General features: G+C 41.4%; 1 protein-coding gene across 1 annotated transcript in view; it reads right to left on the reverse strand.

Annotated features, from left to right (window-relative positions):
* Positions 1–20,267, reverse strand: part of PCDH11X (protocadherin 11 X-linked) — a 708,765-nt gene that overhangs the window by 525,654 nt on the left and 162,844 nt on the right. Inside the window, exons 3-4 of the mRNA XM_060692133.2 lie at positions 9,723–9,770; positions 1,280–3,766 (exon numbers count right to left, since the gene is read on the reverse strand). Of these exons, the coding sequence (XP_060548116.1) occupies positions 1,280–3,766; positions 9,723–9,770 (2,535 nt within the window). The remainder of the gene's footprint in view (positions 1–1,279; positions 3,767–9,722; positions 9,771–20,267) is intronic.

Consider the following 20,267-nt stretch of genomic DNA (forward strand, 5'->3'; position numbering starts at 1 on the left):
CCAAATTGCAATCCCCAGTGACAAATTTTACACCTCTTAAAAAAAATAAGATTCTGGCTCTTTTAAAAGTGACAATCTCCCTTCAATTGACCAGAGCATCTGTTTCATATCTGAATGTTTTTTAACCCAGTTTCGCTTTCTACAATGACAGAGCTGTGCTTCTATTGCATTATTATAAACCAATGTCTTAACAAATAGTCTTCGCCTTCTTGTAAATCAGAGCTGCAATTTAATCCATTTGTAGACATGAGTAGGAATGGAGAACTGTGCTCGTTTCCAAAAGCTATATTTGTGACTACCCCACTCAATATTAATTTTAGGGTTGTTTCCTTCTGTTGATTGTTGTCAGGCACCTAGTTTTTGGGGATCTAGACAGCGAGTGTAAATGTCTATTCTTGCAAGTGATACTCAACTCCGTAAGAGTTATAATGCGGGGAAGGGGGAAATAAAATTGTGTTGGCTTCTGAGAAACTTTGAGGAACCGATCCAAGTCAATGAAATGAATTGGCAATTCCAGACTCCATTTAGCATGAAGAACAATTTATGAGATCCTGCAGAGCTTTAATGGGTTCCACCTAGTCCAGATTTCTTAAATTCCCAAGCATATCTTGCTAGCTGGACTAAACTGTAACCTCTCTTTTCTTTTGCAGATCTGCTCTTCTGCATGCAAAGGAAGAAGTGCCACACTGCCATCTGCAGACAAGAGTTACCCCCTAACACGCACATTCAACAATCACATTTTCCTTATAGCTAAAAGTCATTATATTTCTTCCTTTTAGTACTGATGAATCACAAACTATTTACTTCTCAGTTATCTATCTATCTATCTATCTATCTATCTATCTATCTATCTATCTATCTATCTATCTATCTATCTATCTATCTATCTATCTATCCTGTTTCCCCCAAAATAAGACCCAACTGGAAAATAAGTCCTAGCATGATTTTTCAGGATGCTCGTAATATAAGCCCTACCCCCAAAATAAGCCTCAGTTAAAATTGTCAGCCAGATGGGTGCATTTAGTACCCTATTTCCCCCAAAATAAGACCTAACCAGAAAAGAAGCTCTAATGCATCTTTTGGAGCAAAAATTAATGTAAGACCCAGTCTTATTTTTGGGGAAAACATGGTATCTGTCTGTCTGTCTGTCTGTCTGTCATTATCATCTATCATTTATCCACATTCTAAGGGCAGAGTGTAACACAAGGAAGAAACTAAATCAGAAAGGAGGGAGGGTGACAAAGCAAAGAAAAAGACGTAAATCAAAAGTTGTTCTTACCTGTCTGGTGTGGACAGAGCCAGGAGCCTTAAACCCTCCTTGACAGCTGCATTCGGAGACACTGTATGGGTCCGAGCTACTGGAAGAACACTTGGAGAGGGAATCACAACCCACCACAAATGTGTTATCCAGAGGCAGTTCCTGTATGACATGGTGTTTCTTCGGTGGTACTGGAGTCTCAGGTTTAATCTGAAACGTGGGCTGCGGAGTGGCAGACTTGTAGTGCTTTGCTAAATCTGGACTGTCGGGTTTAAACGTGGTTGGTGTCGTGGCCCAGTTATATTTTCCCATAGTCTGTTCTTCTAGCTCTACAGGGATGTCTAAGGTGCCATTGATGTGTTCGTGGCCAGGTTCATCAGGCTTAGATTCTTCAATGGTCACAAAGTTTAGAAGAAGACTTTTGGGAGACCGCTTCTTCTTTTTCTTCTTCTTCTTGATCTGACGGTTTTCTTGATTTGGAGAAACCCACTCGCCACTCTGTTTGCTTTTCTGGACCACTTTGTGCCTAGGAGTTTGGCGACAACGTACCAGAGCTGTCACAAAAATGACCAGTATCACCGTCATGGTGCCTGCGATAATGGCAATGATGATTTTGACATAGTCATTGGTTTGTGGGGTAATGTCTCCATCCCCGACGTTTTGGCCAACCGGTGTTTCCATGTTTCGGCGCACCAACTCTTGGACGTAGGATCCGTTGGTGACTGTTTCATTCACAAATAAATGCACTAATGCTATTGTGTATAAAGATTCAGGCTGCCCTAAATCATTGACTTTGATTACCAGTCTGTGCAACCCATGATCTGCTGAGATGACTTTCTCCTTCAGAGTGACGTTGCCTGTTAACTGATCAATCATAAACAACCCTCGCGAATTCCCACCAATAATGCTATAACGCAGCTCAGCGTTCATCCCAGTATCGTTGTCCACAGCAAACACTTTCGTCACTACGGAGCCCGGACTGGCGGACATCGGAACCAAGTCATAGGAGTAGTTGGTGGAAGGAATGACAAAAACAGGCCTGTTGTCGTTCACATCGACAACATTGATAGTCACTTTAGCTGTGGAGGTGCGTGGTAGCCTGCCCCCGTCCACTGCTTTCACCTGAAAAGTATAAGATCCTTGCTGCTCCCTGTCAAAAGTAATATTTGGCCTTATGACTCCAGTGAGAGGATCGATAATAAAATTATCTTTGCCATTTAATATAGACAAGGTCACTATTGCATTTTCTCCAGAGTCCGCATCTGTCACAGTGATCAGTCCAACAGTGCCATACATAGGTAGATTTTCCGGCACGTAGAAGTTGTATTCGTTGTGCGTGAAAGCAGGGCTGTTGTCATTTTGGTCCAAAACAGAAACAGTCACTGTTGCATTGGTTTGCAAAGGTGGCATTCCATTATCTTTAGCCAGCACTGTGAATGAATAGCGATCTTGTTTTTCTCGATCCAGCTTCCTCACGGCTGTCAGAATGCCTGTACGGCGATCCAGGTTGAAAATAGGGGGAGCATCCAATCCCAGCATGTAGCTGATTTCAGCATTGCGGCCGCTGTCGGCATCAGTAGCACTTATCTTGGTCAGCTGGGTTCCAGGAGCGTTATTCTCAGGAATGGAGAGCCCAATCACGGGTTGGGTAAACACCGGGGCGTTGTCATTTTCATCTTTGATTTTGATCAGTAGCATTGCAGATTGGTTCAAGGGTGGCTTTCCTGAATCCGAAGCCACTATTTTGATGGCATATTCTCTGGTGGCCTCGTAGTCTAAGAAAGTGGCTGTTTCCAGGAGAAACTGATTATCAAATACCGGCTTTAACCTGAAGGGGACATCGTGGTCTGTGAAGCAAGTAACTTTGCCATTAAGATCAGCGTCCTTATCCATTACAGTTATCAGGGCAATCTTAGTATTGAGTGGTGCTTTCTCGGACAGTAATACAGTCCCATTGACTGGATTGATAATGTACCTCGTGTCTATTGAGGGGATGTTATCGTTAATGTCTGTGACATTCACTGTTACGGTAGCTCTGGAGGGTGTGGAACTGCCGTCACTTGCCAAAATGGTTAATTTGTGTACTGGGGATTCCTCCCTGTCCAAGGGCTCCTTGACAGTGATAAGACCAGTAATATTATCGATGGCAAACAGCCTTTTGGCCAAACTGGAGATCTGGCTGCTAAAATAAAAGTGAATCTGGGCATTGGATCCCAAGTCGGCATCAGTGGCATGAAGTTGAGAAACGGAGGTGCCCACAGGTGCATTTTCAGGAACGCTGACTTCAATATCATTCTCCTTGAAGACCGGACGGTTGTCATTCACATCAGTGACGGTGACTTGGAGAATGGCTGTGCTGGATCTCGGAGGGTTTCCTCCATCCTCTACTTTAATCTTCATCACATAGGTGTCCTTCTGCTCCCTATCAAGGATTTGTTGCACTATCAACTGGGGCCACTTGTCTCCTTCGGGTGTTTCAATTATATCAAGTCCAAATACATTTTGACCCTAGAAAGCACAGAAAGAGAGAAAGGGATATATTACTGCATAGATCTGTTATATACACAATATGTCCTTTTTTCTGAATGATATCAATCTGAATTTCCCCCACATATGTTTATGCTTTGGTGTAATGCCAAAGAAGATGCAAGTCTAAAGACTTGTGACCTTGGAAACAAATCCATCTTAATTACATGAGTCATCTTCTTTAGTAAACTATGATTACGAATTGATCCTACATGTAATTACAGGCTGTAATGCTTTGAATTAAATATATTCTTAGCTTTCAAAATATTCAAGGATAATTTGTTTTTTAATTGTTATTTAAACAATGACCTGGTATTCTTTCATGAGTCATATATGGGTTTGAGATTCTGTGATTATCCCTCTTAGGAATGTCCGGGAAAACCAGGAAGCTCGTATGTACCCCATCCATCATCTCTACCATCTAATGGACTGACATTCATCAGTGTCTTTTCCAAAGGACCATCTAGAGTTTTCAAAAGCTTAGGAAGTGGTGATAATTGAGAGTCAACATGCTTACAAAAACGGCAATAATAACTAATAGGGTGTTTCTGATTAAAAAATATCCATGAGATAATTGTCTATTGTAGAGTTCCCCAACCTTTCTGGGTTGATGGCCCAGAGCGGAGGGTGGGGAGAGAGAGGGGATCGTTTTGTGGGAGGAGCAGGAAAGTGCATGTGTGTGTGAGCACCCATCGCTCATGTGAATGGGGCCACGAGGCCCTGTGATGCTCATGCGAGTGGGACTGTGTGCATGCACGGACATTCACCAGACAGCCACTCACATGGCCCAGTTGTGAATAGGCTATGGATTGGTAGTGGGCCGTGTCCACAGGTTGCGAACCCACTGGTGAAATTCAGCAGGTTCTGGAGAACCAGCGGGAGAAATTTTGAGTAGTTTGGAGGCTAACTCTAACCCTAACCTGCAAATACCACCTCTGGCTGGTCCCAGAGTGGGGTGGGAATGGAGATTTTGCAATATCCTTCCCCACAAAAGATATGTAAAGGAGGTCCTCCTTTAAACTATATTCATTAAATTGGGGTAGGAAGGAGAAAGCAATTCAGAAAGACTTCTTTTGGTGACCTATGTTGATAACATGACAAGCATAGCTTGTGGTTTCCTATACGCCAACTAGTTCCTTCCCGTTATCTCATGGGCTTATCAACAAACATTTATTTATTTATTGAACTTTATGGAGTTACCCATCTCAGTATAGTGACTTTGGGTGGTTAATTAAAGATAAAAAACATGATACATACAACATCTGTTGCAGACTTTTTAAAGACTTACTGCCTCAACAAACCCAGATTACTACCCTCACTAACTCAGGACTGACATTAAAATAATCAGCTGCTTCCTTGGTTTTGTTCCTTTCATTGGTGGTAGTTGGAAGTCGGAAAGCATTAAACAAGGCAGCTGTTTGCCATCAATCATGTTCACAACTAACCATAAGCTATGTCTATCATGTCATCCAAGCATGAACTACATATCTTTTGAGTGATGGGTTCTTCCTGTTTACACCTTGGACATTTAACTACCATCTTTGCTAAAGAAGAAATAGTGGTATTTAACAAGAACCATGGAAACACTATACAATAAAAAGAGAACAATGGCCACCCCATTTAAACAGTGTGTGTACAGTAGTGGCCAAAATTTTGGAAACCTTTTGGGAAAAATGTATTTTCTAAAAATTAGCTAATAACACCACTTTTTTTTTTTAGTAGTACCATAAAATTATATATTAATGGAAAGACAATTTAATCAAGAATGTAATGCAATACCTTTTATGAAGGATTTGCTATTAGAATAGCAGTTACGGTATAAAGAAGAAAAGTGAAACACGTAGAAAAAATGAGAGAGACAAAAATTATCACCATAGAAAAAATGAGATATACAAAAATGATCACCCTGTCAGTTAATACTTCGTTGGGTAACCTTTAGCATGAATTATGGCCTTACAACGTCTTCCCATGGAGTGAACCAAGTCTTTTAGTTCTGCAGCTGTTATAATGTGAAACCAAGATTGAATGATGGCTTCTATTAACTGGGTTTTATTGCTGAGTCGCTTCTGACTAACAAGTTTCTTTAGTTGGCTCCATAGATTTTCAATTGGGTGAAGATCTGGGCTATTCCCAGGCCATTCCAGCAGTGGAATAGGATTATCTTGAAACTCCAAAAAATAAAATAAAATAAAATAAAAGTGGTGTTATTAGCCATCAAACCTCAAAAATACATTTTTCCCAAAAGGTTTCCACAATTTTGGCCACTACTGTATATATCTTTGTGGGGGTTTTCTGGGATGGATGTTCCCTTTTATCTAAAAGCTTTATCTTCGTCCACGTCTAACAAAAAGCTAGCAAAATGTTAGCCCAGGATTCAATGCATCCCAAGTGGCCTCCTAGCAACCCAGCTGGTTATAGCAAGTGGCAAAACCGAACTAAACTTGGCTGATGTAAAAAAAATTAAAAAAAAGCTAAGCAGAATCAGACACAAGCTCTTTTTGGATGACTGCCCACCCAGAAGATACCAAGGCTTTAGGCGAAGACAAGCAAGTTGAGAAGAACAAAAGCAATAATTTTGTAGTGCTGCCAAGAAAGAAAGAAAGAAAGGGGGGGGAACCCCTGTCAGGTCCATAAGGTCACCGAGAGTCAAGCTTGACTTGAGGGAGGTTTTATCTTTTGAACCTTTTTTTTTAAATCGTGGCCTTAAGCTTTGCAACGAGAGTTTGAAACGTTATTGCTCACCCCCCCACTCCACAAAGCAGCTTCTGCAGCACTTCTCAACTCTTTAAATGTTCCCCAACTCTTCTCCAACTCCAGAAAGCCTAATGACGTGACACATCTTTAAGTTGGAAGAACTTGTGGATGGATGAAGATGAGACTCCAGGCAATACAGCTGTCCTCAGTCACACAGTACAGCTGCTTTGCATATCTAACATCTGACTGCCAGCTATTTTCTGAACACGAGTCCCCCAGTCATTGAATATTCTTTGTCATTAAATATTTGCCATATTCGTGGGTTGCCCTATTTTTTTTTTTTTAAAAAAAGTACGAATTGCCAGCAACTTTTTGGTGTGGAACAGAAATGGCCAAAAATTGCAACGGAGTGTTGCAAGCAAACCAAGATAAAGACAGTTCAGCATCTCTGATTTTTTTTAAAAAAATATTTATTTAAAAAAAACAGCATGACTTTCATGCAGGGGTGAAATGCTACCGGTTCGTACCAGTTTGTGCGAACCGGTAGCGGTGGTGGCACGTGGTTTAACGAACCAGTAGCGAAAAGCTCCACCCACCTGCCCAGACGTCATTACTTCCTGGTTTTAACCTGTTTTTGACCCTCTGCACATGTGCAGAAGGCTTTGCACATGCACAGAGGCTCCAAAATTGGATGTGACATGCATGCGTGCACGGAGTGCGCACTTCCGAACCAGTAGGGAAGGTAAGTAGATTTCACCCCTGCTTTCATGGCTGTGGTAAAAATCAGGATTCCAAATATTACAAATAATGCAATCTTTATAAATGTATGATGAGCGATAAGGAACCAGACGTAGGTCCTGTAGGTCATGGCAGGGGGGGGGTGTCTCTCCTCTTCACGCTAAAATCAATACGTAGGAATAGAAATAAATTCTGCATGTAGTATACAAGAATAACGTCTGGGTAGAATGAACAGGGAAATAAAGGTTTTCACTTCCAGATGGACGTATCAACCTGGGAAAGTTGAATCCCTCTCCTCATTTTTTCCCCCCTTTTAAAGGAAAGGAGAGAGGGAAGAAGAAGAAAAAAAAAACCCTAGCAAAGACTTTTCCCCTAAGGAGAAAGAAGTGATTAGTATTCATCAATAGCATCTCTGTGAATGATGGAAAATGATGCTGATGGGCACCAAAAGGAACACTGCCACCACAAACAAAAGAGAGAGTGATAGTGGAGGAACACCAAGGACAGAGGTGAAAACACGGAAAGAAGGATCCAAGGGCAATCTCATTCCTTCTTCGCTTTTCCTGGTTGTCGTTCCCTGGTTTTAATGCAATCCTTGCAAATCCAGACCAGAGAGGCCCAAGGTTTTGTAGTCTACAGCAGAACCCCCTCCCCCCCTGGTGGGTTTCTAACGGTTCGCCCCGGTTCAGGAGAAACGGTAAGTGGCAGTAGCAGGAGGCTCCACCCACCCGCCCGGACATCATCACGGACGCTCTGCAGAAACGCCACACACATGGTCACACAGTTCCTAACCGGTAGTGAAGGTAAGTGGAACCCACCACTGCCCCCCCGCCCCAACCTTTTGAGCACCAGGGATTGGTTCCGTGAAGAAAGTTTTTTCCCACGGATCGGAGGGGGCGTGGCTTTGCATGCTGCCTGCATATCGATGGGGGGTTACCAAGGTTTGCAGTCTACAGCAGAGGCCTTAAACCTTTCGGGCACCAGGGATTGGTTTCATGGAGAATGTTTTTTCCACAGACTAGAGGGGGCATGGTTTTGAGTGCTGCCTGCATACCAAGGATGGGGCTTTGCTTATTTGCATGGCCCGGTTGCTGGCAAGCCATGGACCAATGCCAGTCCACAAACTGGACCCCTGGTCTATAGATAACTCATTGGGCATTTTTACATGTCAAGGCTTAAGGCAACTGAGATCCCTTTCCCACTGCCACAATTTCCCCCTGTCCTAAATACATAGGCACGGAAGGCTGTTACCTTCCCACCAAAGGTGGTCCCTATTTTTCTACTTGCATTTTTTACCTGCTTTCGAACTGCTAGGTTGGCTGAAGCTGGGACAAGTAACAGGAGCTCACCCCGTTATGCGGCACTAAGGATTCGAACCGCCGAACTGCCGACCTTTCTGATCGACAAGCTCAGCGTCTTAGCCACTGAGCCACAGCATGGCCCTAATGTAGACTTGTACTCTACAGTAAATAGTTTGAGAATTGTAGGCACATTTTTTTTTTCCAGGGTGTGTGGTTTCTTTTTTTAATCACTATTATTTGCTTGCAAAGCTCCTGAGTTATGACTGGCGGTGTTTTGTTTTCTTTTGCTTGCGAAATTGGGAAGAAGAGAAAAGAAAGCAACCTCACAGAAGTGGGAGAGTTTGCTCCCCTACGCTCCTTTATTTGTATGCAATCTGACAATCATGCATGGATTCTTCCGTCGTTACCGCTGCAACTACAACTCAGAGATTTTTTAAATTCAGGCAGAGGCTCTCCATTTCATTTTTTTTTTTTAACAAACCCAGATGATGAGAGCTGTCATTTTTTTTTTACCTTTAAAAAAAGATAAAAAACAAGATGCTTGCCCCGTGTCTATTCTAGCAGTGTAATTCTTGACTAGGGCAGGAAACTTGTGATGCAATTCCTGACCCCCCCCCCCACACCTTTTTTTGAGATTTCAAAATAGTTGTAGAGGAATTATTATTTATTTATTTTAGTTTATTATATTTCTATACCGCCCTTCTCCTGCGGGACTCAGGGCGGTGTACAGCCAGGATAAAACATAGCATATAAAATTTAAAAACATTTTAAAAAACAATTAAATAATTTTAATTATAAGTTTAAATATAAGTTTAAAAGAGGGCAAAATTATTTAAGTGCCTATATTAGTGCACGGCAACACATATACAGGTAGTATACAGGTTGTGTGTTTGCCTGTGTGGGGAAGGGGGACAGAACGATCGCAAAGTTCTAATATTAGATGTCATGCAGAACCCGAAACTTAATTTACCAAGGAGATTCCTTCAAGATGTTATAATACAACATCGACTTATTGAAATGCGCACTTACCTTCACCATTTCAAATATATAGAAATGTTTCAGTCATGTTTCAACACCCATTCTTCCCGCAGTTTCAGCATTTTGAAAAAAAGGACCGGTGTCCCTTTCATAGAACAATGATTTGACTATATTTAAAGAATCAAAAAGGAAGGGGAGGGAATATCTGAGTGCGAGTATGTAATTACCTGTTCGTTTGTAATGGATCCAAAAGTCCGTTTCGGAGGTGTTTTGGGCTGCCATGTAAATACAAAAACGAGAAAGTATCTCTTTAAATGTTTCAAAAAGAACCAGTTTTTTTAAAGGATAAAGAACAATCTCAATTGTTAAAAAATTACTCCTCCATTCCTATGCAGCTACCATGTTTCCCTGAAAATAAGACCCAGTCTTATATATTTTTTGAAACCCGAAATAAGCTTGTGGCCTTATTTTTGGGGAGGTCTTATTATTTTGGGGTGCGTGGAGCAAGATGGGGCTCCTCTTGCTGTCTTACCTGATTTCCAGCTCTGTCTCCCTAACCCTAACCAGAGGAAATGGCGGGGACTCCCCACGCATGTGTTTAAATATTTTTGAGGAGGGCTTATTTTTGGGAAGGGCTTATTTTAGCACATGTGCTCAAAAGCCCGATTGGGCTTATTATCAGAGGAGGACTTATTTTTGGGGAAACACAGTAGGCTGCTGAAATGGACAAGAAATATTCAATATTTAGCATCTCTCTTCTGTAGAGACATATGCAAGAACAATGCAGGATCTTGAAATAAGGAATAAAGTGGAATTTTTTTTAAAGAAATGCAGAAGCTTCCAACAAGAAAGCCAGTTCAACATAAGATAGACATATTCCAATGCTTATTTTCTTTGCACAGGTATCTGTGAGTGAGATGGGCATTAGCTAAATTTGTAGTCCTCGACTTATAATACTTCAGTTAGTGACCATTCAAAGTTATAACAGCACTGAAAAAAAGTGACTTAGGCATGTTTTTGTGACCGTGGCAGCTTTCCCATGATCACGTGATCAAAATTCAGAATGCTTGGCAACTGGCTCATATTTATGATGATCGCAGTGTGCCAGGCTCGCCTTTTACAGCCTTCTGACAAGCAAAGTCACTGGGGAAGTCACTCATTTAACAGCCACAGCAATTCATTTAAGAACTAATGGAAAGAAAGGTTCTAAAACGGACCTTTTCAAAATTCACAGCAGAAATTTGGGACTCAATCATGGTTATAAGTCAAGGACTACCTGTGAAAAAAAATTAATGCCCATTTCTTTGATTCTCAAAAAAAAAATTCCAAGATCAGTCTTGGAACACAACAAATAAGGACTTTTTCTTGGATATTAGCCAATTACCTTGCAATCACTTGTTTGCAACTGGGTGAATTGCAAATCCGCAAGTTCCTAAAAGTTTCCCATTTTTGTAAGTAATGCAATATGTTTCTTGGGCTGCCGAAACAGAAAATAATATCAGTGTTGAATGGAAAAGGGAAAGCGGGAGAACCGGATCTCTTGTTGAAAAGCTCCCATGTCTCTAATTTACTTCTAACATAACTCCATTTTTCCCGATGCAAAACTGTGCAGAATTCTCTAAGTAACATATCGGCTATTCATTCTATGGCAGGATAATAGAATATAGAATAACAGACTTGGGAGGGATCATGGAGATCTTCTAGTCCATCCCCTTGCTTAGGCAGGAAACCCTATACCATTTCAGACAAATGGTTATCCAATCTCTTCTTAAAAACTTCCAATGTTGGAGCATCCACAACTTATAGAGGCAAGTTGTTCCGCTGGTTAATTGTTCTCACTGTCAGGAAATTTCTCCTTAGTTCTAAGTTGCTTCTCTCCTTGATGAGTTTCCACCCATTGCTTCTTGTCCTCCCCTCAGGTGTTTTGGAGAATAGCTTGACTCCCTCTTCTTTGAGGCAGCCCCTCAAATACTGGAAGACTGCTATCATGTCTCCCCTAGTCCTTCTCTTCATTAAACTAGACGTACCCAGTTCCTGCAACCGTTCTTTATATGTTCTATCCTCCAGTCCCCTAATCATCTTTGTTGCTCTTCTCTGCACTCTTTCTAAAGTCTCCACATCTTTTTTTTACATGGTAGCGACCATCATAATAACAAAGTGTAAACACAAAAGAATATAAGGATGGCTGAAAGGAAAAGCTCAGTTTTAATTCAAAGTAAGAACAATTCAAATGGCTGGTTATAAACGGATTGTTTGAGAATATAAGCAGCTTAATATTGTCATGTCCTGCATCAAAAAATATTGTAGTAGTTCTTCTAGATTTGAGGGACCATTAGACTTATTGTAACAAGCCTAGCTCTTATGCATGCAATTATTCAGTCAATATATAACAAGGGGAGGGGAAACAATGAAAACAATGACCGTGGGATATAGAGTACAATATTTCTTGAGCTACAAATCTAAACTTTACCTCCTTTGGTTTCCCTTTCAAAGTACGATCAAAAGTCACATTACCCTGAAATCAACTACACGAGGGTAGTAGGACGTGCAGAGTTGACAGAATGGAGCTGCGATATTTTGTGATCCCATGTTTAGAATTTAGAGACCTTCCTTCTAAGTGGGCAACGGACACCAGTTGTCAAACTGTCTGGCCTCCTGCCAAGTGTGGACTAGCTGGTAGACTGCACCAAACTCTCATGCAAACGGTAAGACTCAGTAGTCGAAATCCAGTTAAGTGGCCTTCAGACATTGATTTTAATCAGCTTAAGCACTTTATACACTGTGTTAGATGGAGAACAAGATCTTTCTCTAATAATGTCATTAAGTCTGCAAGCTGAGGAGTTTGAGTAAGTTCCATCAATCTTTCCAGCTAAGCATGCTGAAAATTTACACGTTATACCAGGGGTGAAATCCAGCAGATTCTGACAGGTTCTGGAGAACCGGTAGCGGGAATTTTGACCAGTTTGGAGAAGCGGCAGTGGAAATTTTGAGTAGTTCAGAGAACCAGAAAATACCACCTCTGGCTGGCCCCAGAGTGTTATACCTGCGTTATACCCAAGGCATAGATGGCTTTCCATCCATAGACTCCAGAGGATGGTAGAGGATGCTGGAGGATGTCCATGGGGTCGCGATGGGTCGGACACGACTTTGCAACAACCACCACAATGTTTTGAAGTGTAGCCATCTGTCAAAAACAGGGCTCAGATCCACCATCTTCTGCGATGAGTTCAGTAAGAAGTCAGCTTTCCATAAATTCTGGAATCTAAGGTCATACCATAACCTACCACATCAAGAACACAGGTAAAGGGGATATCTGAAGAAATAGATCCATAATACTAAATGAGGTTGGGTTCTTCTTAACAAGAAACTAACATCTATTAACAATTTCCTCTGTTATTAAGTAATTATTCAGGAGAACAATGAAAATCTGCAGAGGTCCTTTCTTGGTCTCTGCATGATCCACTTCACACAAAGTCAGAGGACCTAAAAAATGGAAAAGGGATGAAGAACAAAAGAAGCTAATTCTTCTTCCCATCAAAGTCCATTAGCTCTGTGGAGACACATTTATACAAACTAGGGAAAGCAGGAGACCAATTCTATGTTTGAAAGACAGATTAGAATATCAGTTATGATGGCGCTTTGCTCTAAATACGGCAGTTTCTCTCCAGCCTGAAGGAAGATTCCAGAAACATCAACTTTTGTGGGTGGGGGCTGTATTTTCCCCTATTGTGACAGAAGCTAACAGGAAAGTTTGCTGTTATATAACATACTCAGCCTACAGCCATAGCAATGAAGTGCTATTAGCACATTAAAATTTATCCCAAGATTGTTGATTCTGCAGTCAAAGTTCTGATTATTATTTTTTAAAAAATTAAATTATGAGGGTGGGATGCAGTGGTGGGTTTCAAAAATGTTTATTACCGGTTCTGTGGGTATGGCTTGGTGGGCGTGGCATGGCTTGGTGGGCATGGCAGGGGAAGGATACCGTAAAATCTCCATTCCCTCCCAATCAGCTGGGACTTGGGAGGCAGAGAATAGATGGGGGCGGGGCCAGTCAGAATTTTTACTACCGGTTCTCCAAACTACTCAAAATTTCCGTTACCGGTTCTCCAGAACTGGTCAGAGCCTACTGAAACCCATCCTCTGGTGGGATGCCTCAATTGGTGATTTTCATGTAAAGAAGGGACGATCTAAGTCAGGGGTTTCAAACTCAATTTCATTAAGGGCCAGATCAGGGTTGTGTTTGACCTCAGGGAGCCGGGGTGGGCATGGCCAGCTCGACATCACTCGTGTTGGGGCGCCTGGGGTGGCCCAGCACTCTGCCAGCAAAAATGGACTCCCGAGCTCCGTTTTCAGCTGTGACAACCACCTGCAGCCCTCTGCCAGTGAAAACAGAGCTCAGGAGGGCTGCCTGTGACCCTCCTTGGCTCTGTTTTCACTGGCAGAGGTACCACATGCTGGTCCTTCACTGTTTCCAGGTCAGCCCCTGTGGGCCAGATCTAAGCACCTTGTGGGCCGGATTCAGCCACCGGCCCTTGAGTTTGACATCCCTGATCTAAGTAATGGGGTGATTTCGTACCTGATTAGATGCTCTCAGCAAATATTATATTGGGATCTAACCCCCAAATTAGTAGTATTGATTAAATACCTGAGTATAGTTTTAGGGAATGGACCAGGGGTGAAATCCAGCAGGTTCAGACAGGTTCTGGAGAACCAGTAGAGGAAATTTTGAGCAGTTCGGAGAACCAGCAGTAGAAATTTTGAGTAGTTCAGAGAACCGGCAAATGCCACCTCTGGCTGGCCCCAGAGTGGAGTAGGAATGGAGATTTTGCAATATCCTTCCCCCAGGAGTAGGGAGGGAATGGGGATTTTGTAGTATCCTTCCCCTGGAGTGGGGAGGGAATGGAGATTTTGCAGTATCCTTCCCCTGCCACGCCCACCAAGCCATGCCCACAGAACCGGTAGTAAAAAAATTTGGATTTCACCAATGGAATGGACCAATGGAAGAACTTTTTTCCCTGCATGCCAATTTTAAACCATAAACGGAGAGCCTAGGGCACAGGCTTGGCATTGCTATCAGGAGGTACAACAGCCTATCTAACAAGGACAACAAACTTAAATGAATATCCTTACATGGCTGCTGATTAATCTTCAAATACCATCTGTTCTTGTGTTATTTACTGTAGTTCATTAGATTTTTATCCTAGTTTTTCCCCAAGCGCTCAAAGAAATGTATGTGTATGTTTGTGGTTTTGTGTGCTTGGGTGTGTGTGTGTGTGTGTGTGTGTGTGTGTGTGTGTGTGTGAAAAAGAGGGAGGGAGAGAAACTCTATATCTCTATGGTATTTCTGCTTCATTTTATATTCATAGCTTCTGATAGTGATTGGCCTAAATTTGAACATAACTTTTGCCACGCAGTAGAAGCAATGCCTCTAGATTCCTTCACATGAACGCAAATGAACATACAGTATTTGGACTCAAAATGTCAATGTTGCCCAACTATTATAACCATAAATAACTCCATCTCTTAATTAGTAAAGAGTAAATCTAAGTCCACTGTGTGAGATTGAAAATGCCCAGAGAGTTTGAGAACAGGAAGGTAATTTCACCTTGCTGCATTTTAAGTTCTGAGGAGCTGATAATAGTAGCTACTCAGAGCTATTCTGAGGAGATAAACTGGGTATAATGTGTTTAGTATTTGGATGGGAGACTTACTATGGAATTTTTGGACTATAGGTTCAACATGGAAGCAAAGAGAAAAGAAAAACCTCTTTACTACTCTTCCATCTTGGAAAATGTCCATCCTAAACACAACTACTAGTGTAATTCCATAAATCTGACTCTGGATGCAGAGTCTGAATTCCTACCTAAAGACTTTCCAAAAAAAATGAAGGCAACATCACAAATGTTAAAAAAAAAAGCATTAACCCTGGCCACATCATACAAAGAGAACCTATATAAAATGTTCTATAGGTGGCACATACCACCAGCTAGGCTAGCCAAAATGTACAGAAATGCTGGAAATGTGACCAAATACCGGGCACCTATTACCACATGTGGTGGACATGTAGAAAAGTAAAAGAATACTGGCAAAGGATTCAAATGTGGTTGGAAGAAATGACTGGACAGAGATTGGAACTCAAACCAGAAGTATTCCTATTAGGAATTATAAAAGAAGGTCTGAATAAAGGGTTAACATATTTAATACTGCATATCACAACAGCAGCGAGAATAGTTTATGCTCAACAATGGAAGAGTGTAAACATACCTAAAGAAAGGGAAATAACAAAGAAGATACTTGACTGTGCAGAACGTGATAGATTGACATTAGAACTGAAAAATAAAGGAGAGACAGAATACTATGAGATTTGGAACAGATTTTACCAATGGTTGGATTTGAGAAATGGAAGTCGGAATGGATAAGAACAAGGATGTGTAGATTGAAACAAGAGACAATGTATGTAATATATTAGGTAATTGTAAGCGTGTATAAGAAGTTAAGTATGTGTATATAATTAGTAAGTACTAATGTATATTGAATACATAAGAGACTTATGTTATACTTTGTATGGCAGAGGTATTGCCAAGACGGCTCCACCATGTCCAACTTTTTTTTTTAACAATGAAGATTTTTAAAAATTAAAAAAAAAATGTTTGAAGAACAAAATCTTGGTGTAGTGGTAGATTTATAACACTTAGGAGTCTGTGATGGTATAGGGCCATGATGGAGAACCTATGGCATGCGTGCCACAGGTGGCAGACGTAGCCATATCAGTGGGCATGCCAGCTCAGCTCTGGTGCATATGAGTGTGCCAGCCAGCTGATTTTTGGGTCTTCTGGGCTTTCTAGACTCTGGAGGCTGGGGACAGCAAAATAAGTCACTTCCTGTCCAACTGGGAGTTGGGAAATGGGCCGTTTCAGGCCTCCGGAGGGCCTCCGAGGGGGTGGGGAAGGCTGTTTTTGCCCTCCCCAGATGCCTAGAGAGAATTTGGAGCCAGGTGAGAAAGAAAAACGGGCCTACTGGGCCATCACATGCCAGGAGCAGGGGGGGAGGGGGGTTGTGCGCGCATGTGCAGGGCGGCGTACATAGAATTATGGATGTGGGGATGCGCACGAACCTCCTCCACCCCCCCTCCTGGCATGTGATGGCAAAAAAGTTAGCCATCACTGGTATAGGGTTTCCCGCCTGAGCAGTGGGCTGGATGAGAAGACCTCCAAGGTCACTTCCAACTCTGTCATTCTGTTATTCTGCTACTTTTTTTTCCCTTGACCTGTGTTCAACTTAGTTCTCTAAAAACAAAGCAAATATTTGCTTTTGGAAGGAGTTTAAATTTCTTCTGCTCCTCAAGGAGATCTGAAAACTCTAGATTGTTATGTGGTAGACAACAAATCCATTTGTTTGGCTCTCCCCAGGCCTCAATGGTAATTTGCAAAAGGCTTCATCATTCGGAAAGCAATATATCTTATAACAGGTATGCAAATGAAAGAAAAGCAAAAACAAACCACTTTTTTTTTTCAAAATTGCTCTTTCTATATATATGTTGGGGGAGAGGTTAAAAAAATTGTCTATATAAAATATCAAGAAACAACATTGATCGTTTCATCAACATTTTCTTCTAGGAGCAAGTCTTTAGTGCTTAGAAAAAGGAAAGGCCCTCAAAACAATAAACAATCAAAAAGTCAAGATCTATTCTTCTCCCATTGGGGCATTATTTAATATATACCAGCAGATTACTTTTTTTCCTATATTATAAGTATTTTTTTTTTCTCTTTTCCTACCAATTTGGGTAAGCGAAAGTTGCAAACTGCAAGATGCACAGAATATAGAAAGTGTCCAAATTGAGAATGGAAATCCATTTAAGGATTTATATTTGTAGATGGTAATTCCCTCACCACCTGTCATCTTTATAATAATGGCTGTTGGGAGCTGCAGTAGGCTTGAAGTCTTTGTTCCTTGCAGAAATTGAAAAGCAAACACAAGAAACATGTTGAAATCCTTCATCCTCGGAGGATCACTTCCATTTTAGTTACTTCTTTGTTGTTGTTGTTTTTTCTCTGTTCAAAGTGATTTCAAGACGGAATTGTTAAAAGCACTGAGATAGACATGCACACATATTCCTCGGAAAAGGCCGCTGCCTGCATATTGGAAGTGAGCTACACCACATCAAAATGTAACAGATCTGACTAAATTGGTCAGACAAAGCCCAGAGCTCTAAAGAATGGATAAATAGCATCAACAGGTCTCAGGTTTAAACTTAGTAAGAGTTATTAACTCACACAGACTCATTCCTTAAATCTTCCAGCATTTGATTTGTGAAACAGGAAAGGCATCGCCTGTCATTCTTTAAAAATACAATTGCTTAAAGTAGGGTAACGATATTGCAGGTACGTAGTCCTCAATTTACAACAATTCATTTAGTTCAAAGCTACAACGGCACTGAAAAAAAATGACTTATGTCCGTTTTTCACACAACCCTTACAGCATCCCCATGGTCACATGATCAAAATATGATTGAACCAGTAGTGGAATTCATTTTTTTTTTACTACAGGTTCTGTGGGCGTGGCTTGGTGGGTGTGGTGTGGCTTGGTGGGCGTGGCAGGGGAAGGATACTGCAAAATCCCCATTCCCTCCCCACTCCTGGGGGAAGGATATTGAAAAGTCTCCATTCCCACCCCACTCTGGGGCCAGCCAGAGGTGGTATTTGCCGATTCTCTCAAAATTTCTGCAACCAGTTCGCCAGAACCTGTTAGAACCTGTTGGATTTCACCCCTGGCATTGAACCTTATTTTTGTTAAAGGAATGTAAACAAAATGAAATGTGAGATGCGTAAAAGAAATCAAAGTACCAGTCACGAAGTATGACTTGACTCAATTCTGAATATCTCGTATTTCATAATCTCATTCTATTTTCAATTAAAATGGAAACCCACAGAGAAATGCTTCCTATCGTAAGTTACGTTACATGGCTGCATCTATATTTATACATTTATAGCTTTCACATCTTATTTGCTTCATCGGTGAGCGATGATAATTGCATAGGTATTCCTGGACTCCAATTTATATAATCTAACCACTAATCATGATTGTTCGCATGGATGGGAATTGAAGTCCAGCAACATCTGGCAGGATAACTGATCCTTATCTACTGTTACCTTTCGACCACCAGTTTATTTTAAAATAAATAAATAAATAAGAGAGTCTATATTGTCTAAGCGAGGTAGGAGATACGTTGCCTCTTCCTGTGGTTGTGTTTTAATTTGCTCTTAATTACCACATTAATTGTGCTTTTTAACTTCATTGCCATTTTTCATTAACTGCCTTGAATCCCATCTGTTGGCTGAAAGGATTAGGTGAGATGCCCATTTGTATGGGAGAACAGTGATAGATATTTACTATAGGTGGAAAAAAATAGACTGTCAACTGAAAGGAAAACATTCATCTCAAGTAATATATTAGCAGTGGTTACTTTTTATTTTTTTAGATTTTTTTTTTTAAATAATTTTTATTACAATTTTCCTTTACACAACTCTAGTACTTTTTAATGTGGAAAAAAAAAACCCAACAAAAACACAAATCTTGATACCATCATCACCATCTCAGAACACTCCAATAAGTTGGTTACAACTTTTCAACTCCAGTCCTGGGATCTGTATTTGAATGATCTCCAATTGGAGAAGGTTGTTCTACAACAGTTTGATAATTTGGGAGGGGGGGACACAGGAGGAACTGAGAAACCCTCCAAGTCACCCAAGAAAATCCACTGTATGACAAAAAAAAAAACAACCCTCCCTTCAGTAAAAGGCAAGGGAATTAAAGAGAGTGGGAAGGATTTTCAAAAGTAATTTTATCTGTCTTACCATAATAATATAATTGCTAAATTGGAGAATGGGGAGTCTACACCTTGGAGGTAGAAAAAGACAATTCTGACAGACTATAAATTGAGACAATTTCTTCCTTTTTTTCCAGGCAGGGGAGACTTTGAAAAGTCTGGAACTTGATGTACCGTATTTTTTTGGAGTATAAGACACACTTTTTTCCCTCCTAAAAGAGGCTGAAAATATGGATGCGTCTTATACTCCAAATGTAAACCCACCCACCTACCCACCGTCCCGTACCCTTCGGCCTCTGTGTGTCCTCTTCCTGGCTGCAGAGATTGCCACCGATAATGGCTTGTGTTTTTGGGCTCCGTGCATTGCGTTTTCAGCCTCCAAACGCTTTGTTTGAGAGCTCTTCAAGGCTGCAGGGATCACCAAAGCACCATTGCTGCCATCGCCATCCAAAAACTTGATGCATGGTGCCCAAGATGGCTACCCGGAACAGCTGCTGCCTTCCACGCTTCACCTGCTTTTCTCATTGCTGCTCCCTCCAACGATCAGCTCTGCTTTAGAAGCTGTTTTTTAGCCCCAACCAGCCCCAACCTTAAAACCAGCGAGCGAACTAATGTGCTGAAGCTGACCAGGCTAAAGACCCTAGCCCAGAGGTCAACAACCCACAGCTCTGGAGCCACATGTGGCTCTTTCATCCCTCTGTTGTGGCTCCCTGTCGCCAGTCGGCTCCACAATTGTTAGGGCTTTCAGTTAAGATAGGTAGAGGAAAAAGGACACCGCGGTAGGAGGAGACTCTATGATGGGGGAACAGTACTTCCGGTCGCCAGAGGAAAAAGGACGCCACAGTAGGAGAAGACTTTATTGTTGGGGAACTGGATTTTTTTTTTTCTTTCAATTTATATGCCGCCCTTCTCCGGAGACTCAGGGCGGCTTACAATGCATTAA

This window comes from Pantherophis guttatus, chromosome 12 (genome assembly GCF_059756535.1).
Source record: "Pantherophis guttatus breed Tessera chromosome 12, ASM5975653v1, whole genome shotgun sequence".
In the NCBI taxonomy this organism is placed as follows: domain Eukaryota; kingdom Metazoa; phylum Chordata; class Lepidosauria; order Squamata; family Colubridae; genus Pantherophis; species Pantherophis guttatus.